The sequence below is a fragment of the Oryzias latipes genome, chromosome 21 (assembly GCF_002234675.1).
Source record: "Oryzias latipes chromosome 21, ASM223467v1".
In the NCBI taxonomy this organism is placed as follows: Eukaryota; Metazoa; Chordata; class Actinopteri; order Beloniformes; family Adrianichthyidae; genus Oryzias; species Oryzias latipes.
Window position 1 is genome coordinate 22,292,872 of NC_019879.2, and position 20,725 is coordinate 22,313,596.

The window sequence follows — 20,725 nt, forward strand, 5'->3', positions numbered from 1 at the left end:
ATAATATTCCCTATAGCGTAACATAATTTTTTTGAGCTCTTTAAATTGAAAAAATAAATTTTTTGTTCCAGTTTATAACGTTGATTTCCTAATAAAGCACTGACTTCGTTTCAGTCACGTGATAATACTGCTTCCGGTTGGACGTTGTCATATATGAAATCGTGCAGGAATGGAAACTGATACTGACCTCTTCTAGAGAAACTGGTAAGTTAAGCTATTTTAGAGTAACAGAAGGACAGTATTTTGCATTGAATCCAACTTTTATGACATTCCAATGTGTTTTTCCCGGATAATCCAGCTATTAAATACAATGTTAGCAAAAATATGAAATTAATCATGTATGGGGTACAGGTTTACTAATACACTGTTATATTTCAGCTATCTAAAGTTAAAATGCTGCCATCTTCCTGCGATACCTTTGTTGCTCTACCTCCTTCAACTGAAGGGCCATACATCATCTTTGGGAAAAACTCAGACAGACCCAGTGATGAAGTGCAGGAGGTTGTGTATTTTCCTGCCAAAGATTATGCAGCAGAGGAGAAAGTTGAGGTACATCCCATACAAAGCCTGTCACAGTAGAACTGCATTTCAGAGACAATTGCAATCTGTAACAATTTTTTATTCTGACTGTTTTTGTTTTTCAAAAGTGTACATATATAGAGATTGAGCAGGTTGCCCACACTTATGCAGTCGTGTTGAGCAAACCGGCATGGTTATGGGGAGCTGAGATGGGAGCAAATGAACATCAAGTGTGCATTGGAAATGAGGCAGTGTGGGGCAGAGAGAGTGCTGATGGTGAAGAAGCTCTTCTTGGTATGGATCTAGTCAGGTAAACCCCCCTGCAGATTCTTTATCACACTCATTAGAAGTGTCAGTATTCATTTTATATATGTTTCTATCATACAGGCTTGGACTTGAAAGAGCTGATACAGCTGAGAAAGCTGTGACTGTTATAACTGAGCTGCTGGAGAAGTACGGTCAGGGAGGATCATGCTTGGAGGATGAATGTAGCTTCACCTATCACAACAGCTTCCTCATATCAGACAGGGTTGAGGCTTGGCTGTTGGAAACATCTGGGACGTACTGGGCAGCAGAGAAAATTCAAGGTAACAAGATGTGCGGGTACCTAAAACCTTCGGAAGAGCCGACGTTTTTCATATTTATTCTTTTCACTTTGTGAATAGTTTTTTTTTTAAAACCCAAAATAAACAAAAAGCCAAAATATTGGGATATATATATATATCCTCTAAGCCTGGTATTTAGCGTTTTAACATAGCCTGTCTATTGTTTTAAACCATCACATTTAGTCTACTTACACTCACTGACTACCAAACTTCCTATTAATTAATTTTATTAAAATTGAATTTAGGGGATTTAAAGTTACATACTGGCATTGGTTGTCTCTTAGGATGTTAATTGGCTATTTTTTAAGCAAATTTCATGCCTTTTTGTCTTCATTTTCTGATTTAACAGAATATGTTTACCACCAAATGGCACAAGTGGAGTAATATTTATCTTCTTTGTCTTTTTAACAGATAGTAAATATAACAGCTGCCATCTATGTGTAATCAGTTACAGTTTTTCCTACTAAAGTTGACAAACTTTGTTAGAATCATATTTACTCACAGTACTTCACTAACTTTTTGCATTTTGACCACAGTACGAGTTTTCATGTTAGAAAACAGATTTTTATTAATGAAAAAATCCAGACAATAAAGTGTTGAGTAAATTTGTTTTGATTAAACTACAAACTAGCTACGACCCACAGGGAGTTACCTACAAATTTATTTTTCCTTCTCCAAAACATCAGAACAAGCCCTCTTCTTTCTTATTCTAGGTGCACCTAGACAAGGTTCCATTTGCCAAAAACAGAAGAAACAGCTCCAGGCTCCCTCCACCATGTTTCACTTTGAGAATTATATTTGTGGCAAAGGCTTCTAACTATATTTATTATTCAAAGAAGGGAAAAACTGATGTGTTTAAGGAAATATTGATATAAACGGCAGAACGTAAAAAAACAAAACAGATTTTCAACAAATGATCTAAAGCAGTGTTTTTCAACCTTTTCTGAGCCACGGCACACTTTAACCTTAAAAAAAATCCCGCGGCACACCAGCATCCAAAAAAAAAAAAAAAAAGGAGAAACTCATAGTCTGTATTGATCTACAGTCCCTCCGCAATCTCACATGCATTTTTGAGATAATTGTTACAGAAATAGCTGGAAACTGCAGCTGTTTTTTTTTCTAAAAAATGCAATAAAAGTTAAGTTAGAAGATTTAAAAACAGATTGATGTGTGTTCGTTGTTTCAAGACGTTTAACAACAGATCTCCTTGTGCGCTGTCAATCTCATGACCCAATGCATCATGGGAGATGTAGTGCATAAAACGGCTGGAGATCGGTTTTCGGAGCTTCATTGTTTTGTTCACTTGTTCCACGGTCTGATACCGGATTCTGTGCAAAGCTACACCGCTAAAGACGAGCTTTAGCTGCTATTTTTGTTAGAACTGAGCGACTTTACGAGCTAAATCGGGACAAGGAAGTGAAGACTTTAACCAGTTCTGATTGGTCAGACTGATGACATGTGATTAAGCTCCCCAAGAATGATTGGTGGAGACAGTTAAAGGGACGGGACTTTTCCAAAATACAGCCGAAGGTGCAGCTGAATCGCGGTACTGTACAGTCATTCTTATCAAAATGTCTTTAATAAAATAAAATAAACGTAAAGAAAATGTATTTTACATCTTTTATATTCCTAACTCCTCAGTGTTTTATCAGGGCCTGTTTGGATGAACAGAGAGCTGAAATCCTGGAGATGGGAAATGTTTTTAGATCAGTTAATGAGGACAATTTCCCACGGCACACTTGACCATCTCCCACGGCGCACTAGTGTGCCGCGGCACACTGGTTGAAAAACACTGATCTAAAGTATATAAAACAGTTGAAGAACAATATATTAAACATATAAAACTAAATTACCACAAGGAAATGAAAACAGAATAACAGATCATAACTTGTCCTTCCTATAATTTGACATGTTACAGGACTTGCATTTCTTACAAAATATATAAAAGATTAAAATCCTTTCTATAATAAAATTTGTGCTCTTGGTAACAATTGTCTGTATATTATGCTAAAAAACAATAAGAACTGAATTATTTTCTTATTGAAAAAAATAAGATTTTTTGAGAAATGTAATTTTTTGTGAAGGTGGAAATCGCAACATCTCAAACCAGTATTGCATTACCACCAAGATCGACAAGGAGCATCCAGGAATGCGGGAGTATGCCCGAAGCAATGGCTGGTGGGACGGAAAGACTGGGTTCAACTTTGCCACAGTCTACTCCTATTTGACCACAGCCAGAATCGAGTCTGCTGGAAGCCGATACTGTGAGGGAAAGAAACTGTTGGAACAAAGGAACGGTGGGTTTCTGCAGTCAATACGGCAACATTGGAGTGACTTTGGGGGAAAAAAAGGTTTAAATGATCGCATTTCCTTTTGAAGGTCACATCACTGCAGAAGTTATGATGCAAATCCTGAGGGATAAAGACAGTGGCATAAACATGGAGGGAATGTTCATGACAACAGGAAGTATGGTGTCTGTGGTCCCCACTGATCCGGCTCTTCCAGCGGTTCACTATTTCACTGGAACTCCAGATCCTGAAAGGTCCCACACTGAACTTCAGGATTTGTTCAGAATTCACTGAAATAAAGACAAGTTAATGCATTTGAATTTATGCTTTAAAATTTTAGGTCTGTATTTAAACCATTCATCTTCGTGGAAAATGCTCATCTACTGAAGGAGACTTCCTCCCCCAGATTTGGTCCAGATGATCCTGTAAAAAAGAAACCTCGCTTTCAGAGCAAGCCTGACCGAAAACACCCACTGTTTGTCAAACATGAACTGGTGGCTGCCATCATTGACACCCACAAGGTTTCACAGTTTAATTCAGTCTTACATGTTACCAGAATGAATATGTTATATAGTTTTTTTTTCTTTATAGGACAGAGGACAGAAGATCATAGAAGGCATGAGGCAGCTGGAGAAGGAAAGCTTGAAAGAAATGGAGGGAATCTTGTCACGCAGCGTTGATGAGCCGGACCTTCTGGTGGACCTTTTCTCCCTGTCTGTTCAGAAGGAGATTTCTCTGTACAGCAAAAGTTGAGCTTTTTAACATGACATAAGCATGACCTAAACTGTATGTAGCTTCATATTTTAGCTTTGAGTTAAAGTTCGATCAAAATAAAATAAAAAAATCTGTAAAACCTAAACACAATTTTGAATAAAAACAACAAATTTAAGTAAGTCTTACTCTAGACAACATGAATACTCTTCTTTTTTTTAAATCAAATGAGTCCTGTTGTTTAAGACATGAACTACTGACCAGAAATGTTCCAACAACAAATTTATTTTGTAACATAATTTTTGAAGATTGATAAATACATATAGTTTGAAACAAATGTCCACTTTGTAAAAAAAAAAAAGACTCTGCACCAAATTGTGAATTAATAAAATATTTTATTTCACAAAAGCTAGAGAAATTATTTTTGCATTCACTTTTTTGTTGTTTGTTAGAAAAAAATACAGCAGCATTCTCTTTTTAAAGAAAAAAAAAGGCTGATCAACAGTAGTTCTTACATATATTTCATGTTAAAAAGGATGTGAAACCTTTGGTTATCCACATTTGTGCATGTTCGCCATGAAGACTCAGCCACAAACACGGGTGTTAGACCATACATTTCCCTTATGTACAAGAAACAAAAACAATAACAATCTGAGATAGATGGTTTTTGTTTCCTGTTTTACTTGGAAGGCACAGTTCCCGTTAACATTTCTATGCTCTATTATTTTAATGCGTTTTAGCTGCTGCATTGTGGTGATTGTGCAGTTTTGGCGCAATTTCTCCAGTGTTTTTTTAATCACAGTGTAATAGTTACGCAGTACAAAACACAAATTCTATAGTAGGGAGTACCTACCGTATGTCTATAGGCTTATTTTCTACCACATTTAGGCAGTAAATGCAAAGAAATAATTAAAATCATAATAATTTAACTAAAAATGTTATGAAGCCACAAATACTGCAGGCCTCTGTCATGTTTTTCTGTCTCAAAATGCGACTGTGTGCAATTTTTGCCATAAGTTATGAAATGATAAGTATCTTATAATTAAACATTTATGAAATTTCCCTTGTCAACAGTTCACACGTCTGCAAGTATGTTTAGTAATGTTTAATTACAAAAATCTCCAAAAATGCATCACACCACATTAGTAGAAAGGCAGCCTTGCAAACAAAAACCAAAAAAAGAAGAAGCTGTCAATAGAAAAATCCCAGCCTTCCTTTGTCTTAGAAACCATGGATTCAGAAGAAAGAAAACTGCTTTCTTCCCTAAATACTTCAAGTACTTTTTTGTGCATAATCTCTTACCCGTTAGCACTTAAATGAAGAATAAGTCATGCACTGACTGCATACAAGACATGCAAAACCATTGCATTATTGATGACCTTTTGGGTATTTTGAAGGACTAATAATCCCTCATTTTATCCAGTGTACTAATGAGCAAAATCTATGTTCATTTTTTAATGCTGTAAGATACCTGCTAATACAGAGATCTGGCATCCACCTTAAAATAAACGGCTTTGATGCTCTGATAACACAGTTGGCTGTGTGCACATGTAACAGCTCATTGGCTGTTGAAAGTGAGGCAACCACAGGTGTAAAGTCCTACAATGTCAAATAAACAAAGTATTGTGGTTTAAAAAAGGAAACTTGTTGAATAGATGTGTCCTTGGACAAATGCACAACTCCCAGGGGAGTATTTCCTTTCTCAACTTCTGAAAACACCTCCCACTAAAATCTCCTGGTCTCCTTTTTTAATGAAACACTAAGCCTTCTGAGATGAAAGAAATGTTATGTTTTACTTTGGTTTCATGAAATGAAGTAAAAGTATAGCGGACTGTCTTGGAAGCTGAATTCATCCTTGATGTGCTGAAGCACGCCTCCCTGCTGGAGCTGTGTCCCATAGAGCACTGCTTCGCCGCGGTCCTGAGCCAAGCCCACCTGCAGCAGCCAATCCACGAACTCACAGCCAAGGAAACACTTCATCACTGTTTTCCTCCCACACCTGAAACACAACCCATCATTCACATCCAGTAATGCTTCTCTGGTTCAGAGTACCGTAATATTCGGCAGAGCCCTCTAGAAAAACCACTGGAGCAGATGGACAGACCAGGCAAACCAGAGATAGTTAGCTTGAAGCTTTGTGTACAATTCTTCAAAAAGTTCAGCTTTGGTTCTCACTACTGTTAATCTAGAAATTCAATAAGAAACACTAGCGTCGACTTAATGCTGAAATTCGTTTTTCATGAATGTAAAACACAGAAAATGAAAAAAACATTAAAAGGATAAATGAAAAAATTATGGCTCTCAGCTGTTACAGCAGAAACGGATCACATTCAGGATGACACTGATCATTTCATGAAAGGAATCCAAGTTCATTCGGATTAAAAACAACCTCATTGAAATTTATAATTAAAAATATTACTTTTTTCCCTTAGTGAGTCTCTAACTTGACTGAACTGAACTGAACGGAAGGCTGCTGTTGCACTTGTCCTCTGCACAAAATGGTCATGGATTTAAGTGCTCAGGTTGCCATAAATGCCGGATTCAACACATGAGACGATCAGTGTCCTCCTTCAAAACTGGGACTCAAGAGTAAAGAGAGAAAAGTGGGACATGCAAATAATGAGATGAAGATTGAGAGTACAAAATGAGACATGCAGGCGATCCGAATTATTTTGTGCATTATGTTGTCTGCATGTGTGTCGGGGTGGGGGGGGTGGTGTGGGCATTGTATGCGCTGTTTAATTTTTCTTTTGGTTTTCTAAAATTGGAAGATAATTTAATGTTAAGCACTTTATGTGACATCAGTCGCAAACGTGGTCTACAAATAAAGTTTGATTTAAGACTTTGTTATAATGAAGATCACACAACTTTCAATCCTGCAGATAGACAAGTGTGAGAATGCATTTAAATAACAAGCTTTAAACACTCAAACTGAGAAAAATGTAGTAAAAAAAGCAGTCAGTATTATGTAATGATTGTCCACAATCTAAAGCCTAAAGTGAGTCTTGATGAAGTCACTTAGTCGCAAACTAGTCATTTTAAGATTTACTTTCAAGGTGTTTATTTACTGTGGGTAATGGAAGAATGTGTCCTTAAAGGATCTGTGCTAAATCAGCCGTAAGCCACATTAGCTCACCTTTGATTCTTAACGATGTCACAGCAGCACTGTTGCTTGTGGTATTTGGTGAACTGGGTGCAGGTCATCCTGATGTCATCGGGTAAATCCGGCTGCTGTTTTTGCTTCCTCCTAAACCATCGAGTGAAAAACCTGGGCAACAGTAGCAGAGAAAACAAAACAAAAACAGCACAAATATTATTATGCTCTGTGGAGTACACAAAGTAAATCAGGGATCTGAATGAGGTCTTATATTTGGGTTCAGCATAAATGCTCTTTACCTCTTGAATGGGAGTAAAATCAAATGCTTGTCTAACCCAAAAAGTGCAAAGGAGAGAAATCCCTGTGAACAGAAAAAACAAAAGCTATGATTGTGATGCTGGATGAGAAAACACAACTCAGTCATATTCCCAGACAGCAGCATCAATCAGATCAGCTCTGTAAGCTAAAAGTAAGAAGTCAGGTTAACATCCTGAAGGACAGGTGGTGCAGAGGAAGAGGCAGGCTGTAGTTGAAAACCAAACTGATGAAAATGATCATTTTAACATGTTCTTCTAGCATTTTTCTCAGGATGGAGGACTTGTATAAAGAAAATGAAGCTTAAAATTGCATTTATGAGTGTTTCTTTATTCAAATTGTTGTGAATCAGGAGCAGAAGAAAAAAAAAGGCTGTTTGAAAAAGCTTTTAGCAGTGGGTGGGCCAGAAGCTTCCTGCTCCGCTCCACTCTAATGCAATCACTTGTAGACGTTTGATCCGTGTTTCGTTTTTTTCGTCCGAGCTGGCTTCTGGCTTAAAAAGCTCAAAGCTGAATAGCTCCAATATTGTTCACCATTTTTGTTGCACCGGTATAGTTGGGTGGGGGGTTGTAAGCCAGCATATAAACAGATATACAATTCAGAGGTAAATTTCTAATGTACTACTTCCATCCTGCAGAGACTTTGCCCTAGAAAACAACACAGGTTTTTGGGATTTTGGGTAAATAGCGGCTGCATGCTGAAAACACTGCGGATACATTTTCCTCTTTGGGAACAATTATCTACATCTGAAATATTGTAATAGTGATTTAGGAATCCAAGCGGCTGAAACACTCACCTGACCATAATTGACTATTGCACAGAAAAACAGTAACTCCAAGTAGAGTCTCCCGGGAGCATGGTTGCAGAGCAGCCATATGCAAGTGGAAAGGTTCTGTCATTTCAGGACACAAGAGACACTTGTTACAGGGGCAGGAATTTGCAATCTATTTGCATCGGATCTGGTTTGTGAAGACCTGCGTGAAAGAATGCAGTTGATTTACTTACAGCCAGCAGGTTCACAGTCAGAAGCAAACACAGGAGGACATGGCGGACCACTTGTTTATCTCCAACCTGCTGGAACTCCTCCATTTTACCGAGAAGACAGTCGGTTGACTCGCAGCAGTTCCCACACTGAACTGAGGGGGGCGACAGAACAGACATCCAGCAGGCAGATGTTAAAACCACCATTTCTAAAAAGCCTGCAGTTTGATTCTCTAATCGAAACAAATGGTGAGATGACGAATAGAAAAGCCGCACCTGCGTTTGTGCTGCCGGTCACATTTGTGCTGATGATCATGTCTGGCATGGGCGGGAGTGGAGAACAGTCACAGCCGAGGCACTCTGATAAAGTATCAAAACGGAAAGTTCTTCGTCTTTATTTTCATGCTTTGTTTCAATGCAAGCTCAAAAAAGACAAAATATCAACTTGAGTTGAGAAAAATAGGATTACGTTCTACTCAAGCACTCTTTTGCAGCTTTTATGATACAACATTTCTGTTTGTGCAACAAAGAGTTGACTTAAACTGCTTCCTCTTCTTAATGATGACAAACAACTTCTATCATGTTCTTTTTTCTACAGAATTGGTTCACAGAAGCAACAGACAAAAAGCATACATCAGAGAACAATAACAGTTTGAATTTGCTTCTTTTCTGGCATGTGTCTGCTGTGTTAAAGGAACACAACTGTTATAGGCTTAAACCCAAGTACCTCTGACTCCTCCAGATGGGGTTGCTGGTTCAATCAGATTCTGGTTTTCTGCTTCGACTTCAACCACACGATCCTCTGTGGAGTTAAGCACAGAGTTTCCCTCTTCACTTGGCACATTTCGGGTCCAGCTTCCTCTACTGAGACACACAAGAGAGCTTCCTCCAAGAAGAATGCTGAAACTCACGACAAGCGTGGTGCAAATGATCTGATGGAAAACAAACACATCCGGCAGAACTTTAGGTGACTCCTAATCACTGCTATGGAGTAAGAAGATTTAGTTGGTTTTGTTACCTGTTCTTTACCATAGAAGTAAAGGGGATCAATAGTATTGGGCAGTTTCTGACCAGAGCAGAGCAGAGCAGCAGTAACAATACATGGAATCCTGCCGTAGAAAGGTTCAGCAAAAAAACAGAATTTATATTTGTCAAAGCCGAAGACAGAAGTACAATGTGTACAGGAGAGAATCTCAGGGGAGGTTTAAATATAGTAAATACAGAGTTAGGGAAACTAAAACAATAGTTTGACATAAATAAACTCTCACTCAATGCTAACAAAACAAAACTCATGATTTTTGGAAATCCCCATATTCCTGCAGATTTAGAAATAAAAGCTGCCATCGATAATCATGTTTTGGAAAGAGTGACTGAAATTGAGTAATTACGAAATTACACAAAATAAGCTGGAGGCCACAAATAAAGCAAGTCAGAGCTAAACTTGCTAAAAGCATAGCAGTGTTGGGAAAAAGGCGTCACACACTCAGTCACAAAGCACGTTTACTAATATATTCATCCATAATACTACCATATTTACAATACAGCGTAGAAGTTTGGGGAAATACAACAGTCTTTGTTCATCTTACTAAGAAAGGTTATATGAATAGTTCATTGGGTGAATTATGAATGCACTGTTTTTAAAGTCCTGTTCATTGAAATTATGGGAACTAGTGAAACTTAAAACAGCACTCATCATGTATAAAGCCAGAAATAACGTCCTTTCTGGAAAACATACAACAAATGTTCAAGGACAGAGATGGAGGTTAGGATTTAAGAAAACAGCTGAACTTCAAAGGCAGTGCATTCGTACTACAAAAAAGAAAATGTGCTTATCAATTTATGGTGTGGATTTATGGAACAGGTTGAAGGTTTAAAAAAGCAAAAGCAAAGCAAACTTTTACATGTGTTCAAAAAACTGATGGAACTTTACAAGGCTAGAAATGATCAATAAAAGCAAAAAACAAATAATCAAATGTCACTTCTGTACAGAAACTGTAAATAGAAATATGCACAACTTAAGGTGTTGTAAAAAGGGGTGGGATCATACTAGATTTTCTCCACCCCTTTTCAAGCACATTGTTTTGTTTTAACTTTCTATTTTAAACTCTTGCGCTTATTCTGATTTCTGTTTGAATTAAAAAACAATAATGATACAATAAAATAAACAATATGTAAGGGATAGTTCAGATGTACAAACAAAAACTAAACACATAATGCATTGGCAATTAAAAAGTTATGGCTTACAAAATAAAAAAGTATGACTTTAGTCTTTTATTAACCAAGTGACTTACCCCCAGCCGGCAATGACCAACAAGCCAGATGATCCTTTCAGGTCATCGTGCTTTTTCGTGAGCAGAACTGAGAGCGCAATCAACCCTGACACAATAAACATTGAGATCACACATAGAAAACATCAGCACAGCTCCACTAGTTCAGGAGAGCTTGATTGTTGGGAGTGGACGTGTGCATACCTGGCCACATGTAAGTACTGTAGAGGGAGGTGCATAACAGGGTGAAAGTCAGAATCTGCCCGATGAAGTTTCCTTCTTTCACCACAAAGTTCCACTGAATCATCCCAATGCAAGTTAGCAACTAAAACCCAGGAGAGCAAATATTCATATGATTCATGTGAAGTCGTCAACATACATTTTCATTTTGTTTCACAGAAAATAGGCAGATTTCTTTTTTACCTGTGCCAGAAACAGGTTGACAGTGAACATGTGAGGTAGCCTCTTGTATTTCTTACTTAAAAACATGACAGCAATTGTCCACACCTATGAGAAAAACAAAAAGCTATGAAATGATGAGACATAAAACACAGCAGAGATGTTCAGCAGAAATACTCGACGTTATTATCAGATTCTTCATAACCTATGGCCTGCAAAATTTAAAGAAAAATGACGTAGTTCAAAATAAAAAAACACTGAACAACTGTTTGAAAAAATGAAACACTGCTCATTATTCACGGCAAATAGTATCATTTCAGGAATTTAAAGTATGGTGTTACCAAGAATAAGGAAGAACGCACATTTATAGAAGTGTCTGCAAAGCTGCACATCCTGTTTATTACTGTGCTTTTACAAAAGATCTGTTATAATGACTTCAACAATCTGCTCATCCAGACTTTTCCTTTTTCTTCACAGCTTTCCTGTATATCTCAGTATTACAAAAATATTTGGAAAATCAATGCATAAGTCATGACATCGAAGAGAATCTGGCTTTAAACCAATATAAAGTTAGATGGGTGTGAACTCAGAGAGATAAAGACAACAGGTTAAAAGAGTTTTGACAGTTGCGAAAACCTGGAAAACAAGTCTATGCCAGCCATTGTGAACTTTTACATTCTGACTCACCAGTGCGAATAGGCTAACAATGCTCATATTGAAGCTGACTGTCTGTAAGGAATTCATCAACAGCTGGGGATCCATCTTGCGCACCGTCAGCAACCAGGCCGAAAGATACATGATAGGCGCTGAGAGAAAAGTGCTGATCACCATCCCAGAGGTCACCTATTAGAAAAAGAAATGTTCTTTTAAAAGTACTGTGGTAAGTCAGCAACAGGTGACATGAAGGATGATATCCAACTCACCACTTGCAGTTCTGCATTATAATAAACAGCATAGATGGCCACACTTGGAGCCGTGGGGAAGACTCCGTAAAGGAAAGCGAAATCGGACAGGCTGGATTGGTTCGCAGCATCCGTGCTGTTGTTGTCCAGCAGATCCACCATATCCTTGCAGATGAGAGGCATCAACAGCCTGAAATTCAAGAGAATTAGCTCAGAAGCCTCAATTTGAAATTCTGGATAATGTTGTGAAATATAGTGCAACTGAACAAGTCACGTAAAGCTGTTATGCAACTGCTGAGTAATCTTAAACTTTAACATCCTGTCACCCTTTTTAACATGCAAATACAGTAAAATACATTTCTTAAAGACCCAACCCAATCATCTTTTGATCTACAGGCATTTCAAAAGTGTTCCCAGTGTTTTTTTAATTAGAGTTATGACGTTTTTAGCAAAAAAAAAAAGGGTAATTTTCTTGGAGATAGTTTCTGCAGAGCAGCAGTAGTTCATTAAAAATTCGCCTTCAAGTTGTGGGCAGGAACGTTGTCTTGTGGAAACCTCGTCCCCCCTTCCCCTCCCCATTCCTGCCAGCTCGGACCAGGAAAACAAAGACATGCGGAGATCTAGTCACCTACAAGTGAATGTATCAGAATGGAGCAGAGCAGGGAGCCTGTGTTCCCACCCAGCATATTCTCTACATCACAAAAAAGGTCTTTTTCAAACTAAATGTGTTCCATTTGCTCCTGATTAACAACTATTTTAATAAATAAATACTCACATAAGTAATTTTAAGCTTAATTTTTTCTATCAGCATAAGTGCCACAGGAACATGTTAAAAACATCAAAAGCACCATTATCATCGGAGTAGGTCTTTAAAAAAAGATGTAAATTAGTTCAAACTTGAATTTTTGTACTTACAGTTTTGCTGTAGTAAGTAATATCAGTGTCACAACCGTGGATCTGGTTAATTTCCTCAACTGGCCCACCATGGTCAAACCAAGGTAGAACAGAGCTGCTCCCCCAAAGGAGTTGGCCAGGCCGTCTACAAACTCAGCCATGAAAGGGGGGATTGTTTGGTGCAGGACAAAGTGGGCGATAATCCCAATGACAACCATGAACACAATCGGGTTCTTCAAAACCTGCAGAACTACAAGTCCCAGGATGCATAATTTGTTGTGCTGCTCGTGGTTTTCATGATTCTTCCACTTCTGGACCTCACAGAGCGCAAAGCCGATGGGGTTCAGGAGCATCAGGGACACAGGTGCAACCAGGTAGATGTACTGGAGATACTCTGGATGTGTGGTCTGGTAGAGGGCTTCAACTGAGAGTAAAAAAAAAAGGCATTAGTTTAAAATAGGTTGTAAAAGTAAAAAAAAACAAAAGAAAATAATGACTAAAGGATGCCTCTAAAAGCATTCTTTCAAATTAAAATAGGATTTATTATCCAGCAAAGACAAAAGTGGAACAGTGAGGTTACAAGGAGCAGAGGAGAAGAAGGTGAGGGTGGACTTTAGGCACTTAAGGTCAACAGTCCAGAGCATCAGAGAGTGTAGGGAAGAGTTAAAGAGGGGTGTGCAAGCAGACTACAATGGGTGGAGGAAAGTTTTAAGTGTGACAAGAGCGTCAAGAGCGTGAGCAAGAATAAAAGGAAAGGTACATGAGAGCAGCCATGTTGCTGGTTTAGAGCGGGGAGTCACAATCCAGGCCTCAAGGTCCGGTGTCCAACATGATTTCCAATCAACCTATCATTGTTCTTCACCTTTCGGCATATCCCTTTTGTGTTCGACACAGCCAATCTGTTTTCATTGATTCACACCGGTAGTTTAGCAGAAATTCTTACGCTAGATGTCCTTCCTGACACAAGCCTGTATTTTTATCCTGACTGGGGACCCAACCAACCTGCTATTGAAGCTCCTTATTGGCTAAACACATCAGGTAATCAGCAGCAGATAAGGCAGGATTTAAAAAAAAAAAAAAAACAGGCGTCGGCCCTTGAGGCCTGGTTTTTGACCCCCCCGGTTTAGTGGCAGTGGTTCTGAGAAAAAGACAGGAGGCAGAGCTGGGGGAAGTTGAACTAAAGATGTTGAAGTTCTCTTAGGGAGTGATAGATTCAGGAGTGAAAACATCAGAGGGACAGGGAAGTAGTTTGAAATGGCTTGGACACATCAAGAGGAGGAACAGTGATTTTGTTGGTTAAAAGGAGCCCGAGGTTGGAACTACCAGGAAAAAGACTTAGAGGAAGACCAAAGTGGAGGCTTGTGGATGTAGTGAAGATGGACATGAGAATGGTTGGTCTGAGCAAGGAGGATAAAGAGAAGGTCAGATGGAGGCGGATGATTAGTTGAGGTGACCATTAAAAGGGACCAGCCAAAGAGAAGGATGTGGTCATTTGCATGTTCTACCAAAACACCGCAGTGTAAACATCATTTAGTGCTGGGGGGCAGGCTGCATCAGGACACAAACACCAGGAAAAAGAGTAAAGGTGAAAATGAAAAAGATTTCTGTTCTGGAAAAAGAAAACATTTTCAACTTCATTAATGATTAATAAATATTGCTGTGTGGAAAAGCTTTCATGTTTGTTTTCTGAGTCTTGCCCTGTTATAAAAGCACAATGACACACTCCGGTGAGATATGAAGTTCCAGTTATAGATTCTAAAATAAATCAAGAAGATTTAGAAGCTGAGGGATCAGTCAATAAAAGTCTTACTCCAATCATCTTTTGATCTATTTTAAAAGTGTTTCCAGTGGCCTTTAATTATGATTTTGCCAATTTAAGCCAAAATTGTGTCTTTCTTTTAGGACACCGGTTTGTTAATAGGGTGGACATAAATGCAGCTTAAAGGCTGTATTAAGCATCGTCTCCCACAAAAGTAAAAACAGAGCGCCAGTAGTTCTTTAAAAATTTGCCCCCCTGAGTTGTCAGCGGGACCCCTGGTTGCGGAGTAAGCCCACCCCCATTTCTCACCATCCCTTTGTTTATACTCTCTCCTGCTAGCTTACAGGCACACTCCCAACCTAACATTAGCGGTGCAACAAAAATGGCGAGCAATCCAGCCGTACAAATCTGACCCAGATGGCGAGGAAAACAAAGGCCTAAATGGATCTAGTTGCCTACAAGTGGATGCTCCTGATTCACAACAAACAATTTGAATGAAGAAATACTCGGAAATGCTATCTATCTAAGTGGATGCCCCTGATTCACAACAATTTGAATAAAAAAATACTCGGAAATGCTATCTATCCATCTATCCATCTAACACCAAAATCTATCCAACACCAAAAACACAGTTTGCATCAGAGTGGGTCCTTTCCAGTTGTTTTTATATTTGAGCCTTATTCAAACACATTCAGAGGGCTTGTTACTCATTAATACATAGACTGTACCACATTCTTGTTTGTCTTTTTTGTGTGCCCAAGCTCTGATAAAAAGCTCGTAAAAAGGGCCTTGAAAGCAGTGATTGTTTACGCTGCTACGAACAATGCATTTAGTTCAGTAAAGGGCTTGGGATAATGCATATACGGAGAGAATGTAAAGAAGGAAGGATAAAAAAAGCACACCTATTGGATACCCCAGGGCGAAGTCATTGCTTTGGGTAGCAAATATAGAGAAGAGCCCGGCCTTGCTGTACCGACTGTCAGGATTGGCAACTATCAGGGTGAGAACACACACGAGGCAAAACACAGAGACTTTGGCGATGAGGATGCTCCAGAGGAAGGGCCAGATGACGTCATTGAAGTCCAGCAGCACCATGTTCTTGAACAGCAGGGCCGGGAGGGCAAACTTGGACACAAAATTTCCCAGTCCTTTGGCTTGGGTGCTTGTGATGATGTTGGTCCTGCCTGCGATGTACCCACACAGGATGATCCCAAAGCACTCCAGGAGAGCTGGGAGCAGCTTGTCTATGGACATGGTGGAGGGCAGAGGGTCTGACATCTCCTCCACCCTGAATGAAAGGTTGTGGAGGATGCTCTGGCCCTCCATCCTGCAGGTGTTTTTCAGTGGTTTCACTTCTGGTTTGAGGTCATAATAATGACAGAGCTGGAAACAGAGGCAGCCAGAAAGCGGAAGAAAGCAGATGGCAGTTACATCTTATCCACTCTATAAACTACAAGTCTATTCTATCTATGAGAGGAGTTTAGGAGGTTATATTGTTTAGATTTAAAAGCCCCTAACGTTTTTATCCTAACATGTCAAATTGAAAGTATTGTAAACAAGTTTTGAACCACACAGTTTGGGTTTTGTAAATAAAAGGCACTCTCACCTCTGAGACTGCGCACTCTAATGTCCGCTCCGTCGGTCATTGTTCGCTTGCATTCAAATTAAAGAATGCTAAAGGTGCACTTTAGCCTCAAGGACGCAGATAAACCACCACGCAGCACCGAACACTCACGTCTGCTCCGACGCCACACTCTGATAGCAGAGGGGGGGATAATGCGCTCTCTAGTGCGCAGGAAGCACATGCTCGATGCCCCGCCCAGCGGCTTTCACAACCGATTTGCCAACACCTTCTGACCAATCACGGATGAGGGGGAAAGAGATGGGCGGAGCTTGTTGGATGTTATGACACCGAATGATTTTTTGAGTTTGCCTGCATTATCACTGAGCTCAGGACAACACAACTGTAAAGATGTTTTTATCCCTTAACTTAAATTTTTTTTTCTAAACGCTAAAAAGAAAACCAAGAGTCTAAACGAGCCATTTAGAGCTGAAAAGTTCAAGCTGGTTTTTTACATAAAAATACACTTTCTTTTTGTGTCCATTAAACCATTCTTTTATAACCTGAAGCTTTTAAATATTTTTTAGTAATAATAAAAGTTATATTTTTTCATTACATGTTGTTGTTGTTGTTGTTGTTTCCCTTTCGGCTTTAACAGGTTTGATTTATTTTTTTCTGACAGGAACAAATATAAATTCCTTTCAAAATAAAACACTATCAACAGAGTCCCTCTCCTGATGCGTCATTGCAATTCTCGAATTTAAGAACTTTGCTTCTGAACAAAAACTAGGTACTATTGTGCAACAGAAGATAAGAATATGAGATTTAAACAAATCTGACAGTAACTTCAACCATCATTTTGGTTACTTGTGCATTTTCAAGGTTTGTTGAGTGGGTCTCTTAATTTATTGTAATTTTAACTGTGGTTAAAAAAGGAATTTAAAAAAAAAACTATTTTTAGGTCATCTCATTAAAAAAAGGATTATTGAGATGACAAAATTTAACTGACAAGCCTATACTTTATTTAAATCATGAGCATTTTTTCTTTAAAGCCAAAGCGGCACAATGAAGTATAAAAGAGCCGCATGTGGCTCTGGTGCCTCAGATTGCAGACCCCTTCTTTAGACCTGTAAACAACTGTGATAATTGCCTTAGTGAGCGAAAAAACAGGTTATATGCCCTGCAGCAAAAAACAGAAGGTAGTTGGAAATTTTCTAAACAGATTGCTTAACATTAACTTCTCTATTTGAGACATCCTCGTGACTTTCTGTATTTTAGCAGTAAAAATATGTGGGTTGCACTTAAAAATTGTTTAAGGAAAAGACAAGTTACTACAAAGATGACTATTTGTTCTCAAGAGCCACACTAAGTCCACTTCTGTGGAGATCGGTGAGAAGAATTTGTTAAACAACTTAAAGACTTGGTAAAATGTCTTAATTGTGCTCTTTTTGCTTTGTTTTTATTTTTCAAGGTAAAAATTATACATCAAAGTCTGAATGTTCCTCTATTCTTTGGAGTGTGTGATTGTCATGTTTTGGTGCGCATCATCGCCTCAGAGCAGGGAGACCTTGGCTCGGATCCTGCTGTCTGGATAATTTCTGCGTCGAGTTTGCATGTTCTCCCATTGCATGGTTTGCTCCAGGTGCTCCGGCCTTCTCCCAAAGCCAAATAACATGGACTGATTGGAGAAAGCCAATTGCTTCTTGGAGAGTGGACATGAGCAAGTGTGGTTGTTTGCCTCAGTTCATATCCCTGTGATGGGCTGGCAACATGTAGGGTGTATGCCTTACCTTTGCCAAATAGCTTCTGGATTTGCACCTGGGACTCGAACAAGGACAAATTAAGCACAGACAGCAGATGGATGGACTTTGTTTTGTTTAATAAATGTAAATGTTCCTTTGACAGAGAGACCAAAGTAAAATGACTTGAACTACATTCAGAACACAACATTTTAAATACAACACCTGAAGTTGTAAAGGCAAATTTGCTGATTTTGTTCTCCAAAAACAAAGCTGAGAAAAGAATAAGTACCCCATAAATGACTTTCAACAAAAAGAAAATATGCTAACATTGTTCTTCATAGTATATTTCATTCACAGAATTTGGTTATGTCACACTGGTAATGCTCTATGTAAGACTTTAACTGTCATGTGTATGCATCCTGACCTGGAGTATGCTGACGACACCATCTCAGCACATCCATTAGCCCCTTAAAAAAATGCTCTGGGCATTTACAGGGAAGAAGCAAAGAAGTTTGATCTCCAAGTTAACTGGATAGAACCAAATTTATGCAAGTTGATGATGGCCCAGACCCACCGGCCCTCTGTCTTGTCAATGATCTCATCAAGTCTATAAAGAGCTTTGCATACCTGGAAACTTTAAAAATAGTCAGTTGTGAAATCATATAAGCGACTCTGCCAATTGACCATTGAAAGTCTTTGGTAACAACACTTTTAGTGTATTTTAATAAAGCTGTGACTGTCAAAATAAAATTGACTTCTATGTTAGTCCAGTTTGAGTCATTTGAGGCTGCATTCCTTATTCAAGCGCTAAAAGAAAGCATCTTCTGTCCCATCGACCATGTATTTTGCAAAATAATTAATGTTTTGTAATTTTGTCAAAACTAAAGGAATGGCTGAGAGTCAGCCATTACATCCTTAATAAGAAACCAGAGGCATTTTAACCTTCTCTTTGTGAGGTGAAGTACTGTCAATTACTCAAGACAATAACTTTATCATTTCCCTAATCACCATCAAATTATCTAGCCTGCCAAAAGAGTGGACAGAACCTCAGATTTAAGGCTGTATTAAGCAGATTGTCTCCCACAAAAGTAAAAACAGCAAATATCTAAGTATAAAGTATACCTGCATTATTATTGTGGGGCAAAAAACAAAAAAAAAGAAGAGAGGCTAGTGATGGGATGCACGATGAAGCAGTGGTTAGTGCTCTTGCTTCACAGCAAGAAGTCCCAGCTGAGGGACATGTATGATGTTAACATACATTCTAAAATGTCAAAAAGACGAAAAACACCAGCATGAAGCCTAATAAATACTATTGTTTTATTACAATTCAGTCCAGATCTGTTATGTAAAATTAATATTTTGCAAAAACATACATTCAAACTTTTATGATTTAAGATCAAGATGAAACATGGAAGCTATAGGGACTTCCCCTTTAAGGATTTTTAATATTTTGTTTTTTGGTAGTTACACTCAATTACCACTCCAAATTGACATACATACTTAGTCCTTTATTCATTTATTGGTTTATTTAAAATCTTAAAAAATCCTAATCTGTTTTTGATAGTTTGTTTACATCAAACAAAATATTCAGGCTTTTTTAGTTTTTTTCAGAATTAGCTGCTGGAAACACACAATTTAGTTTCATAGTTTCATTTATAATTTTTTTTTCTTCTACACAATATCACTCACATAAAATATAAAGAATTGGACCATTTTTCAGGTCATGTGGATCTCCATATGTGACTTGCCGTAACTATGTTATTAGTATGTACATATTGTTCATTTTCCAAATAAGTTGTACTTAAGTAGCCAGGTAGGTCTGGGTGTACTGTGATGGAGAGGGGTAAATTAGTTGTTTGAGAGAGTGAAGACAGTATGGACATAGAATTTGGTAAAAAGCTTAAAAAAAGCAGGCAAAGCAGAATTCAGAAAGGTAAATAGGTCCTTTTGAAAGGAAGCTTCAAATATTCAGAGATAGTATTAAAAAAAGACTCTGAAAGTGTACTTTTGCTGAACAGACTCTCAGGTTATTTGTCATTTTCAGTGAGGGAGTATGTGCCAAAGCCTTGGAGATGTTTCAGCTTTGGACGCTCATGCCTCATATAAAGGATAAAGAAATGTCCCAGATGGAGAAAACCCATAAATATTACAACTGTGAGAATAGGGTGCAGCCCAAGAGTTGCAACTGCAGAAGAGATCATTAATTATATGTGAGAAAAATAGCCTTTGAGGATGGATGTGACTCAAAATATGGAGGATCTAAGAAACATTTAGGAAAATTGTGGTGGAAGCTACTAAACTTATAACTCCTAACGGACCGTGTTAGTCAGAAAGTGTGCGAAAGTAGTTAAGGATATATCCTCAATAAATAAAAAGTACATAATAAATATTAATAAATCAGTAGTAGTAATAATAATACATTTTATTAAAGAAAAAAAGACTACATGCTTTAAGGAAGACTTTTTTCTCCATAATATACTATAGCATGAAAGATTGAAGTAATGAAGGTTACTCAAAGAACAAAAGGGAGACATTTTTGTAACAAGATTTGAGGTTTGAAGAATAAAGAGAATGATAAAATTCAATGGTAAAAGTGGGGGAATAAAAGATCTATAACTAATAAGGATGAAGCAGAAATAATAATAAAAACTGAGAATTCGAAGTTCTGAGAATTGATCAAATCTG

The 20,725-nt window shown here is 38.2% G+C and overlaps 2 protein-coding genes across 3 annotated transcripts; one reads left to right on the plus strand and one right to left on the minus strand.

Annotated features, from left to right (window-relative positions):
• Positions 1–99: 99 nt before the first annotated feature.
• On the plus strand, positions 100–4,311 carry scrn3 (secernin 3). Of its 2 annotated transcripts, none has more exons than XM_020713060.2 (8): positions 100–204; positions 379–549; positions 648–829; positions 907–1,106; positions 3,209–3,421; positions 3,504–3,666; positions 3,753–3,933; positions 4,004–4,311. In XM_020713060.2, the coding sequence occupies exons 2-8, from the start codon at positions 394–396 to the stop codon at positions 4,163–4,165; spliced, it is 1,257 nt and encodes a 418-aa protein (XP_020568719.2). In that variant the 5' UTR covers positions 100–204; positions 379–393; the 3' UTR covers positions 4,166–4,311. The 2 variants fall into 2 exon arrangements, with proteins under 2 accessions (XP_020568719.2, XP_020568720.2); XM_020713061.2 differs by having other exon boundaries at positions 3,819–3,933.
• An 893-nt stretch (positions 4,312–5,204) lies between these two features.
• On the minus strand, positions 5,205–16,585 carry gpr155 (G protein-coupled receptor 155). Its single transcript, XM_004081924.4, has 16 exons — positions 16,344–16,585; positions 15,640–16,120; positions 13,000–13,402; positions 12,106–12,274; positions 11,870–12,025; positions 11,207–11,290; positions 10,988–11,108; positions 10,808–10,892; positions 9,535–9,625; positions 9,244–9,448; positions 8,793–8,876; positions 8,541–8,671; positions 8,332–8,427; positions 7,520–7,581; positions 7,260–7,391; positions 5,205–6,122 (listed from the first exon to the last, which is right to left on the minus strand). Exons 2-16 carry the CDS (start codon positions 16,061–16,063, stop codon positions 5,927–5,929), a joined length of 2,439 nt encoding a protein of 812 aa, XP_004081972.1. The 5' UTR covers positions 16,064–16,120; positions 16,344–16,585; the 3' UTR covers positions 5,205–5,926.
• Between the last annotated feature and the right edge of the window lie 4,140 nt (positions 16,586–20,725).